Raw genomic sequence first — 17745 nt, 5'->3', positions numbered from 1 at the left:
CGTTGCAAGTTTACTTTCTTTGATGCGCTAAGCACATTGAAAAGCGTAGCTAGTTCAAGAGCCTCAATGAGGCAGGTTCATTACCCAAGTCAGCATCTTGTCTCCATGTCACCACCCTCTTTCAAACAGGTCATTCTCCCCAAGCCGGGTGGTTGGTATTTAAAAGCATGCTACTTTTTTCGGTCCCATACAATCATACAACTGGACCTTACCACATTATATCAACTGGAAACGCCTTAAGTCACCTAAGTGGTTTTACAACGACATTTCTATAATTTAATTCAATCACAAATAATGTAAAACTACTAGGCTACATTGCATTATTTTAATTTATGTAATTGTATTATTTTCGTTTGTTTTCCATTAAATTGTTGTCGATCCCACTATTTGCTAGATTAAAAAGCATCGATAGACCTTGTTGGTAATTTTGAACACACAAAAGCTTGCTGCTTATTCAAGACTCTATTCATGATTTACTTCCATCACTGACGTGTTGCATTTGACTAAAACTTTCTGTAATATAAGATTGTTTTTTTTACATTTTAGTAGACGCTCTTATCCAGAGCGATTTACAGTTAATGAGTGCATACATTTTTTTTTCTTCCATACTGGTCCCCCTTCGGAAACGAACCCACAACCCTGGCGTTGCAACCGCCATGCTCTACCAACTGAGCTACACGGGACCACAGTCTTTGCATAACAGTCTCTCAGATTTACTCTCATGAACTCTTTATACATTAATTATAAATTAATTGAATTATTTCCAAAATTACTAGTCTAATGCCAGTGATATAAAATAGGCTTCTGATCATTGAGCCTAACAAATATTCTGACAAAAAGGGTTATAAAGCAATAAACATTTATCATACACATTTGTTCATTTAGGAGTTATTTTATTGAAAAAGTAGTAGTAATTCTCTACCAAATATTACTATACACCCATAAAATCATATTGACATTGATCAAACTTGTTTAAATTTTAGTCATTTAGCAGACGCTCTTATCCAGAAATCTCAATATCAAAATATGCAAACGATTTCCTTGTACTACTTCAACGTAAGACTACTTTACGGATGTACATTCCAGTACCATTGATAGCACTATAAATAAAAAAGGTTACACGTGACGTTTCTTTAACAAATAAAATAGAAAAAAAACACAAGGAAGCCAGCCATCGAATAAAGTACGTCTCATTTGTCGTTTGAAGACCACAGCACCCCCTTGTGGTGACTCGGAGTAACAAGGTTCTGCTTGTAATGCAAAATACATTTTAATTGTCAACGAAAATAGCAATAAAATGAATACAATCAATTGTAAAGACAAATTATGGCTGAAAAGTGTTTTGTCATGTGTTGTTGTAGATAATGGTATCCATTTACTCAACACTACTTTACTCTCACACTGCAATCTCAAGGATTTTGGATCCAGGAGTGGTAGTTCTTAGTACCACAATCTGTAGGTCTATGAAGATGATTCTTCTTCTGTGTCACTCTGCAAAACTAATATTGTCACAGACAGACTGAATTCCTAGTATTTGTCCTGAGTGTACATACAATACAGAGCTAACCATACCATACCATGTGTCACCATATATTCAGTGTTTAGGGCTTATATACATCCTGGCTCTATCTCTCTCAGTGGACATAGTCTCTGAACTCCAGCAGCAGGAAGTTTTTGATGAAGGTGGGCAGGTCTAGGTGTGGCACCACCTTGTGTACTTGCCCGTCTAGGTAGTTCCTGAACTTCCATCGAGCCAGGTGCTGTAGGGAGCGAGGGGTCTGTTGCAGGGAGAAGACAGACTCATAGAACCCCTTGTGTTCCTGGAGGGAGAGATACACAGAACACTCAGACAGTTAGAGTCATATTCTATCAGAATAGAATACAATAGAATCACTTTGATTCTAGGAACGTACCTTAAACATCTCAGGTGAAACAGCCTCCACCCAGTCATCTGTGACCTTGAGGCGGTCGTACGCATTCAGAAGAACCTCGATGGTTCGTGGGGAGACACAGCAGTACTTTAGCACCTGAAAATACATCAATGTATCATGAATACCACATTACTTAAAACTAGAAACCACATGGGCTCAGTTTACACAACCAGTCCAATTCTGATATGTTTTTCACTAATTGTCCAATCAGATCAGCTCTGAAAAAGATCTGATGTGATTGGTCAAAATACCAATTAGTGGACAAAAGATCAGAACTGGGCTGCCTTTGTAAATGTAGCCATGGTTATGGATACCTGGTAATGTTAAGAAAATAAACTATAGCCTATCAATTTTTAAGCCTATTTTCTAGCATAAAACCTTATCCTTCCAGATGCCAATTAAATATTCCCCAATTGAATAATTGCAAAGGGAACAATTGCATGCATACATTTTTTATATTTTTTTAACCAATTCTCAGTTTTGTGATCTCCTAAGAAACAAAAAATAAAATGTCCTTACTTTATGTTGGCGTTAGGTTGTGACTTGTGACTCATCAATAGAATATAATACTTAATCTAAAGTAATTAAACACTTGGTGAGATGAACAGATTGGTCTACCCTCTGGAGGTTTACTGGAAATTATGCAATTAGTGCTAATTTATCTCCTATTAACATTCCCTAATTAGGAGTCAGGCATTTTGTTCAGAAGCACGTGGTGGGTTCAGTAAAGAGCAGCAGACCTGGGTTCAAATACTCTTTGCAATCTTTCAAATACTTTTAAGCGGTTGCTTTAGCCTACCTTGAGTGCCAGGTGGGCAAGGTTTGCATGGGACTTTTTAATTGGTTCCATCGTTGCAACAGTCAAGCACAATCAAGCACATGCTAAAGTATTTCAAATTATTTCTAATTTTACTTGAAGCCAGGTCTGGTTCATTGAATATTAGTAGTTTCCGTTTCTCACAGTGAGAACATTATTTCATGTTGAGGAGAGAAATAAAGAATTCAATGAACTGTTTTAGTGTTCATACTTCATCTGTTCTTTCTCAACTGTACAGTGCCATGCAAAAGTATTAATCCCCTGTGGCGTTTTTCCTATTTTGTTGCATTACAACCTGTAATTTAAATGGATTTTCATTTGGATTTCATGTAATGGACATACACAAAATAGTCCAAATTGGTGAAGTGAAATGAAAAAAATAACTTGTTTAAGAAAATTCTAGAAAATAAATAACGGAAAAGTGGTGCGTGCACATTTATTCACCCCCTTTTGTCACGGATTCTGCCGAGGCTGCTCCTCCGCCTTGCTCGGGCAGGCTTCGGCGTTCGTCGTCCCCAGAGTACTAGCTACTGCCGATCGATGTTTCGGTGTTTGTCTTGTTTTGTCTTGAGTAGTTACACCTGTTGTCTATTATGTTAGATTGTTTAGCCTATAATTTCCCTTGTCTCACGTTTGGCATTTGTGTGTTATTGTTTTGTGTCTAGTCGATGTTCGGCCTTGCTGTTATTATTCCATATTACGTATATGGTGTTTTTCCCTCCAGTTGCGGAGGTTTTTGATTTGTACTTTACATTGAGTAAAGTAGTCTGCCAGTATCTCTGTGTCCTGCGTTTGACTTCACTCGCCGCTTACACATCACTCCTTCACAGAATAACACACCACCATGGAGTCAGCAGGATCAGCGGTACCGACGGGATCATTGGAGGAGTGCGTAAGCAGCCAAGACGCCATGATCCAGAGACTGGGCACCGCCATGCAGGATGTTATGGACACTTTGAGCCGATGGGAGAGAGGAGGTTTGCCCACACCTCCTCCAACAATACCACCGGCCATACCCATCGTTCCATCTCCGGAGTCCAGTGGGATTCGGCTCTCGCTCCCGAGGGCTTATGATGGCACCGCGGCCGGGTGTCAGGGTTTCCTGCTCCAAGTAGAACTCTAACTGGCAACCATTCACCCGGCGCCCTCGGGATACGAGAGCGTTTCCGCCCTCATCTCCTGTCTGTCCGGCAAGGCATTGGAGTGGGCCAATGCCGAATGGAGGGGAATAGACGCATCTGTTCCACCTCAGACAGGCGAAGAGGAGCGCGCAGGAATTCGCACTGGATTTCCGGACTCTGGCGGCCAATGCGGGATGGAATGAGAGGGCCCTCATCGACCACTATAGGTGCAGCCTACGGGAGGATGTTCGCCGAGAGTTGGCCTGCAGGGACACCAACCTAAGCTTCGATCAGTTGGTGGACATGTCGATCCGTCTGGATACCCTGTTGGCTACCCGCGGACGTCCGGAGCTGGGGCCGTCCATTCCATCCCCCAGCACCTCCGAGCCGAGCCCTATGGAGCTCGGGGGTGCTGGTGCTAGAGAGAGGAGGAGAGAGACCCGGAGAGAGGCCGTTCCCTGCACCAACTGTGGCCGCAGAGGACACACTGCGGTTCGGTGCTGGGGAGGGTCTCCTAGGGATCGAGGCAGCAGGTCACGCACTGATGAGTCATTCCAGGTGAGTAAGCTCCCAACTCACCCAGAGCTCTCTGTTGTCCACTTGTTTATCCAAGTTGTGTTTCCCCAGGTTTCTTCTCACTCCCAGCATAAGGCGCTAGTCGATTCAGGCGCAGCTGGGATTTTATTGATCGCAGTTTCTGTTATAAGTTAGGGATTCCCCTCATACCAGTTGATGTGCCCTTCCCTATCCATGCCCTAGACAGCCGCCCTTTGGGGTCGGGATTGATTAGGGAGGTCACAGTGCCACTTAAGATGAAGACGCAGGGGGGTCATGAGGAAATTATACAGTTGTATTTGATCGACTCTCCTGCGTTTCCCGTGGTGTTGGGGCTTCCTTGGTTAATATCTCATGACCCCAACATTTCGTGGCAACAGAGGGCTTTCAGGGAATGGTCTGATCAGTGTGTCGGGCGGTGTATAGGTGTTTCCGTAGGGGCGACAATGGTGGAAAGTCCGAACCAAATGCCCGCACTGCACATTCCTCCTGAGTATACAGATTTGGCACTCGTCTTCAGTAAGAAGAGGGCGACTCAATTACCACCGCATAGACAGGGGGATTGTGCGATAGACCTCCAGGCAGGCGCTGCACTTCCGCGTAGTCATGTTTATCCTCTGTCTCAAGAGGAGACGGCGGCTATGGAGACATACGTTGCCGAATCTCTGGGACAGGGATACATACGGCCCTCCACTTCTCCTGCGTCCTCGAGTTTCTTTTTTGTGAAGAAGAAAGATGGAGGTTTTGCGCCCGTGTATTGATTACCGTGGTCTCAATCAGATTACCATTAAATACAGTTATCCTCTCCCTCTGATTGCGAGTATGACGGAGTCATTACACGGGGCGCGATTCTTCACAAAATTGGATCTCAGGAGCGCTTACAACCTGGTGCGCATTAGGGAAGGAGATGAATGGAAAACAGCATTTAGTACCACCTCGGGTCACTATGAGTATCTCGTCATGCCCTACGGGTTAATGAATGCTCCTTCAGTCTTCCAATCATTTGTGGACGAGATTTTCCGGGATTTGCATGGACAGGGTGTAGTGGTGTATATTGATGACATTCTAATATACTCCGCTACACGAGCCGAGCATGTGGCCCTGGTGCGTCGGGTGTTGGGTAGGCTGTTGGAGCATGACTTGTATGTGAAGGCGGAGAAATGCCTGTTTTTCTAGGAGTCCATCTCCTTCCTGGGACATTGGTTGTCCGCGTCAGGGGTGGAGATGGAGATTGACCGCGTTTCAGCCGTGCGTAATTGGCAGACTCCTACCACGGTTAAGGAGGTGCAGCGGTTTTTGGGTTTTGCCAATTACTACCGGAGGTTTATCCGGGGTTTTGGACAGGTAGCAGCTCCCATCACCTCCCTGCTAAAGGGGGGCCCGGTGCGTTTGCAGTGGTCGGCTGAGGCGGACAGGGCGTTTAGACATCTGAAGGACCTGTTCACCTCGGTTCCGGTGCTGGCACATCCGGACCCCTCTTTGGCGTTCAAGTGGAGGTGGACGCGTAGGCGGGGATTGGGGGCTGTACTGTCTCAACGCTCGAGCACGCCTCCTAAACTCCGTCCCTGTGCCTTTTATTCTAAGAAGCTCAGTCCGGCGGAACGTAATTATGACGTGGGGGACAGGGAGCTGCTAGTGGTGGTTCAAGCCCTAAAGGTGTGGAGGCATTGGCTTGAGGGGGCTAAACACCCTTTTCTCATTCTGACTGACCATCGTAACCTGGAGTACATCCGGGCAGCTAGGAGACTGAACCCTCGTAAGGCTAGGTGGGCCATGTTTCTGGCCCGGTTTGTCTTTAAGCTCACGTATATACCAGGGTCACAGAACGTTAAGGCAGACGCCCTGTCCCGGCGATATGACACAGAGGAGAGGTCCATTGAGCCCACTACAATACTTCCGGAGTCTTGTCTGGTGGCACCGGTGGTATGGGAGGTCGATGCGGAGATCGAGCGGGCGTTACGTACCGACCCTACTCCTCCAGAGTGTCCAGAGGGGTGGAAGTACGTGCCGCTCGAGATCCGTGATCGACTGATTTATTGGGCTCACACGTCACCCTCCTCTGGTCATCCTGGTATTGGCCGGACAGTGGACTGCCTTATTGAGAAGTACTGGTGGCCAACCTTAGCCAAGGACGTGAGGGTTTATGTCTCCTCCTGCTCGGTGTGCGCCCAGTGTAAGGCACCTAGACACCTGCCCAGGGGGAAGTTACAACCCCTACCCGTTCCACAACGGCGTGGTCTCACCTATCGGTGGACTTTGTCACGGACCTTCCCGCCTCCCAGGGGAATACCACAATTTTGGTCGTTGTGGATCGGTTTTCTAAGGCCTGCCGTCTCATTCCAATGCCAGGTCTCCCTACTGCCCTACAAACTGCTGAGGCCCTGTTTACACACGTCTTCCGGCACTACGGGGTGCCTGAGGATATAGTGTCTGATCGGGGTCCCCAGTTCACCTCTAGAGTCTGGAGGGCGTTTATGGAGCGCTTGGGGGTCTTGATTAGCCTTACCAAGGGTTTTCACCCCGAGAGTAATGGGCAGGTGGAGAGAGTAAACCAGGATGTGGGTAGGTTTCTGAGGTCCTATTGCCAGGACCGGCAGGAGGAGTGGTCGGGGTATATCCCCTGGGCAGAGATTTCCCAGAACTCACTTCGCCACTCCTCCACTAATCTTACTCCTTTTCAGTGTGTGTTGGGGTATCAGCCAGTCCTGGTACCCTGGCATCAGAGCCAGATCGAGGCTCCTGCGGTGGATGAATGGTTTCGGCGCTCGGAGGAGACATGGAACGCTGCGCATGTCCATCTGCAGCGGGCTATCCGTAGGCATAAGGCGAGCGCCGATCGCCACCGCAGTGAGGGTCCAGTGTATGCACCTGGAGTTCGAGTCTGGCTCTCGACTCGAAACCTGCCCCTTCGCCTGCCCTGCCAGAAGCTGGGTCGGCGGTTTGTGGGGCCATTTAAAGTCCTGAGGAGATTGAACGAGGTATGTTACAGGTTACAACTGCCCATAGATTACCGCATTAACCCCTCGTTCCATGTGTCTCTCTTCAGGCCGGTGGTAGCTGGTCCACTCCAGGAGAATGAGATACGAGAGGCTCCTCCGCCCCCACTGGACATCGAGGGGCTCAGGCGTACTCAGTCCGGTCCATCGTGATTCGAGACGTCGGATGGGGGTCTGCAGTATCTCGTGGAGTGGGAGGGTACGGTCCGGAGGAATGGTGCTGGGTGCCTAGGAGGGACATCTTAGATCCCTCCCCTCTTGACGGAGTTCCACCGGGTCATCCGACTCGCCCTGCCCGCGTCCTCCTGGCCGTCCCCGAGGCCAGGGTCGGCGCACGGCTGGAGCAGCGCGTCCAGGGGGGTACTATCACGGATTCTGCCGAGGCTGCTCCTCCGCCTTGCTCGGGCAGGCTTCGCGTTCGTTGTCCCCAGAGTACTAGCTACTGCCCGATCGATGTTTCGGTGTTTGTCTTGTTTTGTCTTGAGTAGTTACACCTGTTGTCTATTATGTTTGATTGTTTAGCCTATAATTTCCCTTGTCTCACGTTTGGCATTTGTGTGTTATTGTTTTGTGTCTAGTCGATGTTCGGCGTTGCTGTTATTATTCCATATTACGTATATGGTGTTTTCCCTCCAGTTGCGGAGGTTTTTGTTTTGTACTTTACATTGAGTAAAGTAGTCTGCCAGTATCTCTGTGTCCTGCGTTTGACTTCACTCGCCCATTACACATCACTCCTTGACACCTTTGCTATGAAGTCCCTAAATAAGATCTGGTGCAACCAATTACCTTCAGAAGTCACATAATTAGTTCAATAAAGTCCACCTGTGTGCAATCTAAGTGTCACATGATCTGTCACATGATCTCAGTATATATACACCTGTTCTGAATGGCCCCAGAGTCTGCAACACCACTAAGCAAGGGGCACCACCAAGCAAGTGGCACCATGAAGACCAAGCAGCTCTCCAAACAGGTCAGGGACAAAGTTGTGGAGAAGTACAGATCAGGGTTGTGCTATAAAAAAATATCAGAAATTTTGAACATCCCATGGAGCACCATTAAATCCATTATTAAAAAATGAAAAGAATATGGCACTACAACAAACCTGCCAAGAGAGGGCCGCCCACCAAAACTCACCAACCAGGCAAGGAGGGCATTAATCAGAGAGGCAACAAAGACACCAAAGATAACCCTAAAGGAGCTGCAAAGCTCCACAGCGGAGATGGGAGTATCTGTCCATAGGACTACTTTAAGCCATACACTCCACAGAGCTGGGCTTTACGGAAGAGTGGGCAGAAAAAAAGCCATATCTTAAAGAAAAAATAAGCAAACACATTTTGTGTTCGCCAAAAGGCATGTGGGAGACTCCCCAAACATATGGAAGAAGGTACTCTGGTCAGATGAGACTAAAATTGAGCTTTTTGACCATCAAGGAAAACGCTATGTCTGGCGCAAACCCAACACCTCTCATCACCCCGAGAACACCATCCCCACAGTGAAGCATGGTGGTGGCAGCATCATGCTGTGGAGATGTTTTTCATCTGCAGGGACTGGTAAACTGGTCAGAATTGAAGGAATGATGGATGGCGCTAAATACAGGGAAAATCTTGAGGGAAACCTGTTTCAGTCTTCCAGAGATTTGAGACTGGGATGGAGGTTCACCTTCCAGCAGGACAATGACCCTAAGCATACTGCTAAAGCAACACTTGAGTGGTTTAAGGGGAAACATTTAAATGTCTTGGAATGGCCTAGTCAAAGCCCAGACCTCAATCCAATTGAGAATCTGTGGTATGACTTAAAGATTGCTGTACACCAGCGAAACCCATCCAACTTGAAGGAGCTGGATCAGTTTTGCCTTGAAGAATGGGCAAGAATCCCAGTGGCTAGATGTGTCAAGCTTATAGAGACATACCCCAAGAGATGAATAGTTATGCACGCTCAAATTTTCTGTTTTTTTGTCTTATTTCTTGTTTGTTTCACAAGAAAAAATATTTTGCATCTTCAAAGTGGTAGGCATGTTGTGTAAATCAAATGATACAAACCCCCCAAAAATCCATTTTAATTCCAGGTTGTAAGGCAAGAAAATAGGAAAAATGCCAAGGGGGGTGAATACTTTCAAAAGCCACTGTAAGCGTAATGGTAGGGTCGGTATCTTCTGGCAAGTTAGTGGTGTTTCTGTAGCACATGAGACAATTTGCAAAACAAATTATATCATTCTGCCAGGTAGGCATAGGCCACTTTGTAGCTAGTTTACATTTAATTGAGAATTTTTTTGGGAAACCCTTTCCATCTACACTCTTCGAAAAATAAGTGCTAACTAGAACCAAAAAGGGTTCTTCGGCTCTTCGGCTCTCCCCATAGGAGAACCCTTTAAATAACCCATTTTGCTTCCAGGTAGAACCTTTTGGGTTCCATGTAGAATGCTTTCCATAGAGGGTTCTACATGGAACCCAAAATAGTTCTACCTGGAACCAAAAATGGTTCTCCTATGGGTACAGCCGCAGAACCCTTTTGGAGACTTGCAGCTGTAATTGCCACTGAATAGTTATGCACGCTCAAGTTTTCTTTTTTTTGGTCTTATTTCTTGTTTGTTTCACAATAAAACATATTTTTCATCTTCAAATTGGTAGGCATGTTGTGTAAATCAAATGATACAAACCCCCCAAAAATCAATTTTTATTCCAGTTTGTAAGGCAACAAAATAGGAAAAATGCCAATGGGGGTGAATACTTTCGCAAGCCACTGTAGCAGTGGCCGCTTCTGGCTCTTACCTCGGGCAGTGCTCCAGGCCACACCCTGATGGAGCCGTGATTGAGCAGAGAGCGGACTACCCTCTCTGGCTTGTGCTCTGCCTTGTAGGCCACCACCTTCAGAGGACCACAATGGAAATAAGTTGTAAACCAGTTTTTGTGTTTTATCTTCAATTATGTTAAATGCAGTGTATCTACATGTGTGGCTGAATTGTGTTTTTATATGTCAAATAAATAAAACAAAAAAACACCTTGAGGACGTTTTGCATGGGGGCGTTTCCGCTGTAACACATGGTGTTGACGCAGGCTCCGTGGGCCAGAAGACGATCCACCACGTCCGGGTTGACGTTCTTACAGGCCATGTGGAGTGGGGACTGTTTGTCCTGGTCCCCTGTGTTGACGTCAGCTCCCGCCGCCAGCAGCAGCTCACATACCTGGAGGACAGGACACACATAAGGGCTGTTCACACTACAGAGCCGAACCAAGGTGAGCCAAACCAAGCTGTACTGAATATTACTAACCCCAAATGATAACATAAAACAAACAGTACAATAATTAATTAAGTAACTCACACCTTGGTGTAGCGTTCCAGATCATACTTCTCCTGTGGTTGTGAGCAAGCGGCGTTGAGTGGCGTGAGACCATCATCATTCTGCTTCTCCAGGGCGGCGCCATAGCGCAGGTACAGCTCCGTGTGACCCGGGAGCCCGTTCCGTGCTGCCACATGTAACGGCGTGTTATCCTCGTTGAGGCTCCGCCCGTTGATTGCGGCGCCAAACTGGAGCAGGTGTTTGGCACACCTGTACATCCAATTACAGAGGAGGGCCATTGGGAAATAGAATTAAAAATGAATGTAATAATATTAATATTGATCCCTACATCCCGGTTCAACCTTTACCCTGGCCATTACCCTAACCCTAGCTTCATGTCCACATCCCGGTTCAACCCTAACCCAAGCCTCAACCACAACCACAACCCTAATCCTAAACCTAGCCTCATGTCCACATCCCGGATTCAACCCTAACCCGAGGCTCAACCACAACCCTAACCCTAGCTTCATGTCCACATCCCGGTTCAATCCTAACCTGAGCCTCAACCACAACCTTAATCCTAGCTTCATGTCCACAACCTGGCTCAACCCTAACCATAGCCTGAACCACAACCCTAACCCCAGCTTCATGTCCACATCCCGGTTTAACCCTAATCCTAGCCTCAACCACAACCCTAACCCTAACCCTCACCCTAACCTTATCTTTATGCCCACATCCCGGTTCAACCCTAACCCTTAACCACAATCCTAACCCTAACCCAGCAATGTCTCAGAGCAATAACATTGATTGGTACAGTACTTACACTAGGGACTCAGGACTGGTGCACATGTGCAAGGGCATGAGCCCATCTTCACTGACAGCGTTGGAGTTGGCACCATGGGACAGCAGCAGCTTTACACACTGGGGCTGGCCGCTCTGGCAGGCCTCATGGAGGGCAGTGGTGCCCCCAGGGGCTAGGTCTACGCTGGCCCCGCGCTGCAGCAGGTGCCTCAGGCAGTCAACAAACCCCCGGCCTGCTGTAATGTGGAGTGGGGTGGTCAGCTGCTGCTCGTAGGTCAGAGACCACAGTCCTGGAGAGGAAGAACAGGGTCGTGTCCATTAAGGCATGCAACTGAAAACGTTTTAAAGCGTCTTGCACTGGAAAAGGAAAACAAGCATTTGTTATTGGATAAGTCCAGGTGTCCCTCACTGTTTTGTTCCTTTTGGTGGACAATGAACCCCCTGTGAACAGGTTATTTCAAACAAAGGCATTGACCTACTCAGGGTTCTATAGTGGTGCCTGAAGTTCTTCCACTCCTCAATGTTGCTGGTGTCATAGACGGCATCAATGAGGTCTTCACACTCTGGTTCATCTATGATGCTAATAAGGGTCAGGTCATCCCCCACCAGCAGACAGTTCCAAAATTGAAGAATATAACCTGTGGCCTGGGCCGTAGCGATCACATCGTTGCGGTAGCGCTTTGGAGGCATTTATGCAATGCAGGTTGAGTCTGCGCCCAAGTGGTAATAAGAGTAACTACTGACTGGTCCGATTTTGTTGGTTGTTTCTTTGTAGCAGTAATGGCGGTTTCTCTCTCCTGAGGTAAATGTTGTGCTGTTCTGAAGCCTGTTTGTCCACAGGGGACTATTTCAGGGAGGCACGACGGGTATGGTGTTATGTGATATTTTGGATGGCCCATAAAACACTGCAGCCACAGCCGGCTAGCGCAGCAGCCACATTACTTCTGTGTCACATGTAACATTCTCACTCATGCTCAATCACTTTCATGCTACCAAACCCCTTAGAGTGGACAATGGAACTGCTTACAGACAAGAACACACAGTTGCTATGTTTGTGACTGACCACCTAGCCACAAGAGAATAACATTGGACAGGTGTGGATGGAAAATCAAGCACATGACTAATACGTTGGCTTTCTGCTGGAATGTTTCTGAACTAAGTGGTGGACTTGATCTATAAATAATGTCTATAAATCATAATTTGATACTGCCATGGTTGATATTGCCATGGTTGCTAATGATCGCAGGATTATAAGCATTTGAAACAGGGCAAGGGATTTATCCAAAGGTATGATGGTGTGCTTATGGGCTTTTGAAAGTGTATATCAGTAAAATATACACCAGTTGGTATTGGTACAATGTTCAGACTACAATGGAATTACCTAATTAAGCTTATTGAACAAATTTACTCCATTCTGAAACTGGTCATTTTTTTACACACAAAAAGGTTTTGTATTCATTTCAATAGAGACAAAGAAAACCCCTCATCAACCATCACTGTCTCAAGTCTAGAGCTTGGAGACAAAGTAATTATCATCATGATGCCAGTTCCATTACTGCTGATTGTAGACATTAATCTCTGCAATTACATCAGACATACGTATGTCATAATAGTGACATATAAGTAATCTGCCACCGTATGTGACATATAACTACGATGGTTAAACATAACTATTTTTTACATATTATAATACAGTGGTGTCCAAACTGTGGGTAGGAAAAATGCTTTCAGTTTAAACTTAAACAACTTAAACTAAATAGAAAGTATGTGGAAAATATAATGGACCCATGTATTTTTAAATAATAGCCTATAATCTTTGAGAACTTACAATCATCAAAATAAAAGCTAGACAGTCAGGCTCGCATTGATTTCGTTATAAAGTTTGAGCATAAGAACACAGAATAAGCCATGTCCAAATGTGTAGAATTGCAGGAAAATTGCTTTAAACAGCAACATTTTCGCTCCACTGCCAAGATGAGGGTGGCAAATTTTCTTGCCCAGCTGCCTGGACCGAATTCAGCTTTGCAGACTACCGACCGCACCCATTGCCACGAACCCTGTCACGCCCACAACCTAAGCCCCTTTCTGATCCAGAAATATTTGTTGCAAATAATTTCATAACTATACAGTCCATTTCTTAAAATTCAAAAGAAGCCATACTTAAATCTACATTCAGTGTAATGTTCTGAGGAAGGTAATATTCATTTATGTTTTACTTTTATTTATTTAGTCTGGGAATGTTTTTTCACCGCTTAGTCTTATGGTGGGTCTCGACTCAAAAGACACCTCAATTGGTGGGTCACAAAGCAAAAAAGTTTGGGAACCCCTGTTCTAATAAGACCATGTTGCTTACCTTCCCCCCTGGCCACCCAGCGCATGTCCCCTCCCTGGGGCTTGATGATGAGGTTCGACGTGACGCCCCTGGGGAAGAAATGCTGCACAGCGTCCGCATCTCCAGTATAGATTGCGTTCTGGATGACCAGGTCATGGCACACAGCCGGGGGTCTAACATAGGTGCAGGACCTCGTAGGTGCAGGGCCTACCCTGTCCCTGGCCTCTTTCTTCAGCATGTAGCCATTGAGCTGGTGGCTGGCCAGCTGCTTCTTGTACTTGTCTCTCTCCAGCATGTCCTCGTCCAGCTGGAGGGAACGCAAGGCCGTGGGGGTGAAGACGAAACTGCCTCCTCCCGACATGTTGAATGATTGGCTGACTGGCTGGCTTCTCGCTCAGGATAAGAGAACCGCAGTGTACATGGAAACTGTTTGAGGGTAGTCAAAGATCTGGTTGATATTTTTATTTCTATGTGTCTCTCTCGGCCTGTCTCTGTCCCCCTCTGTGTTTCTCTCTCTTTCTCTTTCAGTATAACTATGTCTCTCTCTTTGTCTCTGTGTGTCTGTCTCATGCCTGCTCTCTGCCTCCCAGCTATTCAGTGGCGTTGTTTTGATATCTAATATGAGAGCCTCCCTGCAGCATGACCAAGGGCTATTTTTACCATCACTCACATGGCCACTTTGCCTCCCCTGGTAATCTATAGCCAAAGTGTCAATGCTGTTGCCCCTGTTATTCAAAATGTTAAAAGACTGTCTCCAAACAAACCAGAAATTGCCTCAATCAGTGTGCTATTGGAAACATCCATGATTTCAGCCACAATATCATATATGATTTTAGAGAAAGTAAAAGCACATTTATGTATTTTCATTTGCTATTTCTCCTTTTGCAGGGGATAACCGCTCTGTGATTTGACAGTGGCTGGGCTTATACCACATACCACAATAACAGATAGGGTGAGTGTAACTCACATGAAGGTCAAGTACCTTCTCACTGGGTCTGGTGAAATCAACCCCGTAGCAACCAGCAGGGCCTTCTAATTTATTGTAGAGTAAACTATCCACTGCACTGACAAACACATAACCTTACTCCTGTGCTATATATTGTAATGACATAAGTAATATGTCGTCGCAACTGACATACAACAGACATATGTCACTGTGTTGACAAACGAGATGTTGAAATATGTCTCTTTTCTTCTTGTTTGTATTCATGTATGGACAAAGGCAACATTTTGCTGCCCTTTTCAATGACCTGTCAAAGGCTTTTGATACAGTTCACCACTCATTACTAATTCAAAGGTTGTCCGCAATTGGCCTGGATCAGGCTACATGTACTGGTTTAGAAACTAAATGGCAGACAGGACACTGTGTATATTCTGATGGTGTTAAGTCAGGTTTCCTTGATATTACGAAAGGTGTCCCACAATTTTGGGTTCTGGACTTTTTACTGTCTTTATAAACAATTTTTGGTTTCTCAGAAAATATTTGTAACCTTCACTTGTATGTGGGCGATACTGTTGTGTATTCTGTTGCCCCTTCTGTTGTCCAGGCTCTATCTGATCTACAGTCTGCCTTCATTGTTTTACAGAAAACCTTTATTGACCTTAAACTATTATTGAATGTGAGTAAAACTAAGTATACACTGAGTGTACAAAACATTAAGAACACCTTCCTAATATTGAGTCCCCCCCTCCCCATTCTTGATACACACGGGAAACTATTGAGCGTGGAAAACCCCAGCAGCTTTGCAGTTCTTGACACAAACTGGTGCGCCTGGCACCTACTACCATACCCTGTTCAAAGGCACTACAATCTTTTGTCTTGCCCATTCACCCTCTGAATGAGACACATACACAATCCATGTCTTAATTGCCTCAAGGCAAAAAAATACTTACTTAACCTGTCTCCACCCCTTAATCTACGCTGATTGAAGTGGATTTAACAAGAGACATCAATAAGGGATAAAATCAAATGAAATGTTATTGTTACATACACATTTAGCAGATGATATTGTGGGTGTAGTGAAATGCTTGTATTCCTAGCTCCAACAGTGCAGTAATATCTAACAATACGCACAAATCAAAAAGTAAAAGAATGGAAAGACACCAAAACTATGAAATAACACATATAGAATCATGTAGTAACCAAAAAAGTGTTAAATCAAAATATATTTTATATTAGAGATTCTTCAAAGTCGCCACCCTTTGCCTTGATGACCGCTTTGCACACTCTTGGCATTCTCTTAACCAGCTTCATGAGGTAGTCACCTGGAATGCATTTCAATTAAAAGGTGTGTCTTGCTAAAAGTTAATTCATGTGTTTGAGCCAATCAGTTGTGTTGTGACAAGGTAGGGGTGGTATACAGAAGATTTGGTAAAAGACCAAGTCCATATTATGGCAAGAACAGCTCAAATAAGCAAAGAGAAACAACAGTCCATCATTACTTTAAGACATAAAGGTCAGTCAATACGGAACATTTCAAGAACTTTGAAAGTTTCTTCAAGTGCAATCGCAAAAACCATGAAGAGCTATGATGGAACTGGCTCTCATGAGGACTGCCCCAGAAAGGAAGACCCAGAGTTACCTCTGCTGCACAGGATAAGTTCATTAGAGTTACCAGCCTCAGAAATTGAAGCCCAAATAAATGCTTCACAGAGTTCAAGTAACAGACACATCTCAACATCAACTGTTCAGAGAAGACTGTGTGAATCAGGCTTTCATGGTCGAATTGCTGCAAAGAAAGCACTACTAAAGGACACCAATAATAAGAAGAGACTTGCTTTGGCCAACAAACATGAGCAATGGACATTAGACCAGAGGATATCTGAGGAGATTTCTGGTTCCAACCGCCGTGTCTTTGTGAGACGCAGAGTAGGTGAACAGATTATCTCTGTATGTGTAGTTCCCACCGTGAAGCATGGAAGTGTGATGGTGATTTGCTGGTGACACTGTCGCAAAACACCAATCTCAACGTCAACAGTGAAGAGGCGACTCTGGGATGCTGACCTTCTAGGCAGAGTTGCAAAGAAAAATACATATCTCAGACTGGCCAAAAAAGAAAATATTAATATGGGCAGTCTGAGATATGGCTTTTTCTTTGCGACTCTGCCTAGAAGGTCAGCATCCCAGAGTCGCCTCTTCACTGTTGACATTGAGACTGGTGTTTTGCGGGTACTATTTAATGAAGCTGCCAGTTGAGGACCTGTGAGGCGCCTGTTTCTCAAACTAGACACTCTACTGTATTTGTCCTCTTGCTCAGTTGTGCACCGGGACCTCCCACTCCTCTTTCTATTCTGGTTAGAGCCAGTTTGCGCTGTTCTGTGAAGGGAGTAGTACACAGCCTTGTACGAGATCTTCAGTTTCTTGGCAATTTCTCGCATGGAATAGCCTTCATTTCTCAGAACAAGAATAGATTGACGAGTTTCAGAAGAAAGTTATCTGTTTCTGGCCATTTTGAGCCTGTAATCGAACCCACAATTGCTGATGCTCCAGATACTCAACTAGTCTCAAGAAGGCCAGTTTTATTGCCTCTTTAATCAGCAGAATAGTTTTCTGCTAACATAATTGCAAAAGGGTGATCAATTAGCCTTTTAAAATGATAAACTTGGATTAGCAAACACAACGTACCATTGGAACACATGACTGATGGTTGCTGATAATGGGTCTCTGTACGCCTATGTAGATATTCCATTAAAAATAGCCCTTTACAACATTAACAATGTCTACACTGTATTTCTGATGAATTTGATGTTCTTTTAATGGACAAAAAAATTGCTTTTCTTTCGAAAACAAGGAAATGTCTAAGTGACCCCAAACTTTTGAACGGTAGTATATATATATATATGTGTGTGTGTGTGTGTGTGTATGTGATGTGATGTGATGTATAGACATTATGGACTGTATTTGGATAGATTATA

General features: G+C 45.1%; 1 protein-coding gene across 2 annotated transcripts; it reads right to left on the bottom strand.

Moving 5' to 3' along the window:
- Positions 1-878: 878 nt before the first annotated feature.
- On the bottom strand, positions 879-14372 carry LOC121581037 (ankyrin repeat and SOCS box protein 10). Of its 2 annotated transcripts, none has more exons than XM_041896365.2 (7): positions 13852-14372; positions 11521-11788; positions 10742-10967; positions 10419-10601; positions 10189-10284; positions 1914-2027; positions 879-1820 (listed from the first exon to the last, which is right to left on the bottom strand). In XM_041896365.2, the coding sequence occupies exons 1-7, from the start codon at positions 14189-14191 to the stop codon at positions 1635-1637; spliced, it is 1413 nt and encodes a 470-aa protein (XP_041752299.1). In that variant the 5' UTR covers positions 14192-14372; the 3' UTR covers positions 879-1634. The 2 variants fall into 2 exon arrangements, with proteins under 2 accessions (XP_041752299.1, XP_041752300.1); XM_041896366.2 differs by lacking the exon at positions 13852-14372 and adding an exon at positions 11978-12317.
- Positions 14373-17745: the final 3373 nt, after the last annotated feature.

This window comes from Coregonus clupeaformis, chromosome 14 (assembly GCF_020615455.1).
Source record: "Coregonus clupeaformis isolate EN_2021a chromosome 14, ASM2061545v1, whole genome shotgun sequence".
NCBI lineage: Eukaryota > Metazoa > Chordata > Actinopteri > Salmoniformes > Salmonidae > Coregonus > Coregonus clupeaformis.
The sequence above is the reverse complement of the archived record's forward strand: the minus strand, read 5'-3'. Positions and strand labels throughout refer to the sequence as shown.

Bases quoted from the DNA above. Each gene is read 5' to 3' on its own strand.
- LOC121581037 (XM_041896365.2), bottom strand. From the start codon at position 14,191: ATGTCGGGAGGAGGCAGTTTCGTCTTCACCCCCACGGCCTTGCGTTCC. The intron at 10,602-10,741 runs GTGTGAGTTACT...CCTGTCCTCCAG, and splicing joins ATCTGGAACGCTACACCAAG to GTATGTGAGCTGCTGCTGGC. The intron at 1,821-1,913 runs GTACGTTCCTAG...CTCTCCCTCCAG, and splicing joins TTTCACCTGAGATGTTTAAG to GAACACAAGGGGTTCTATGA.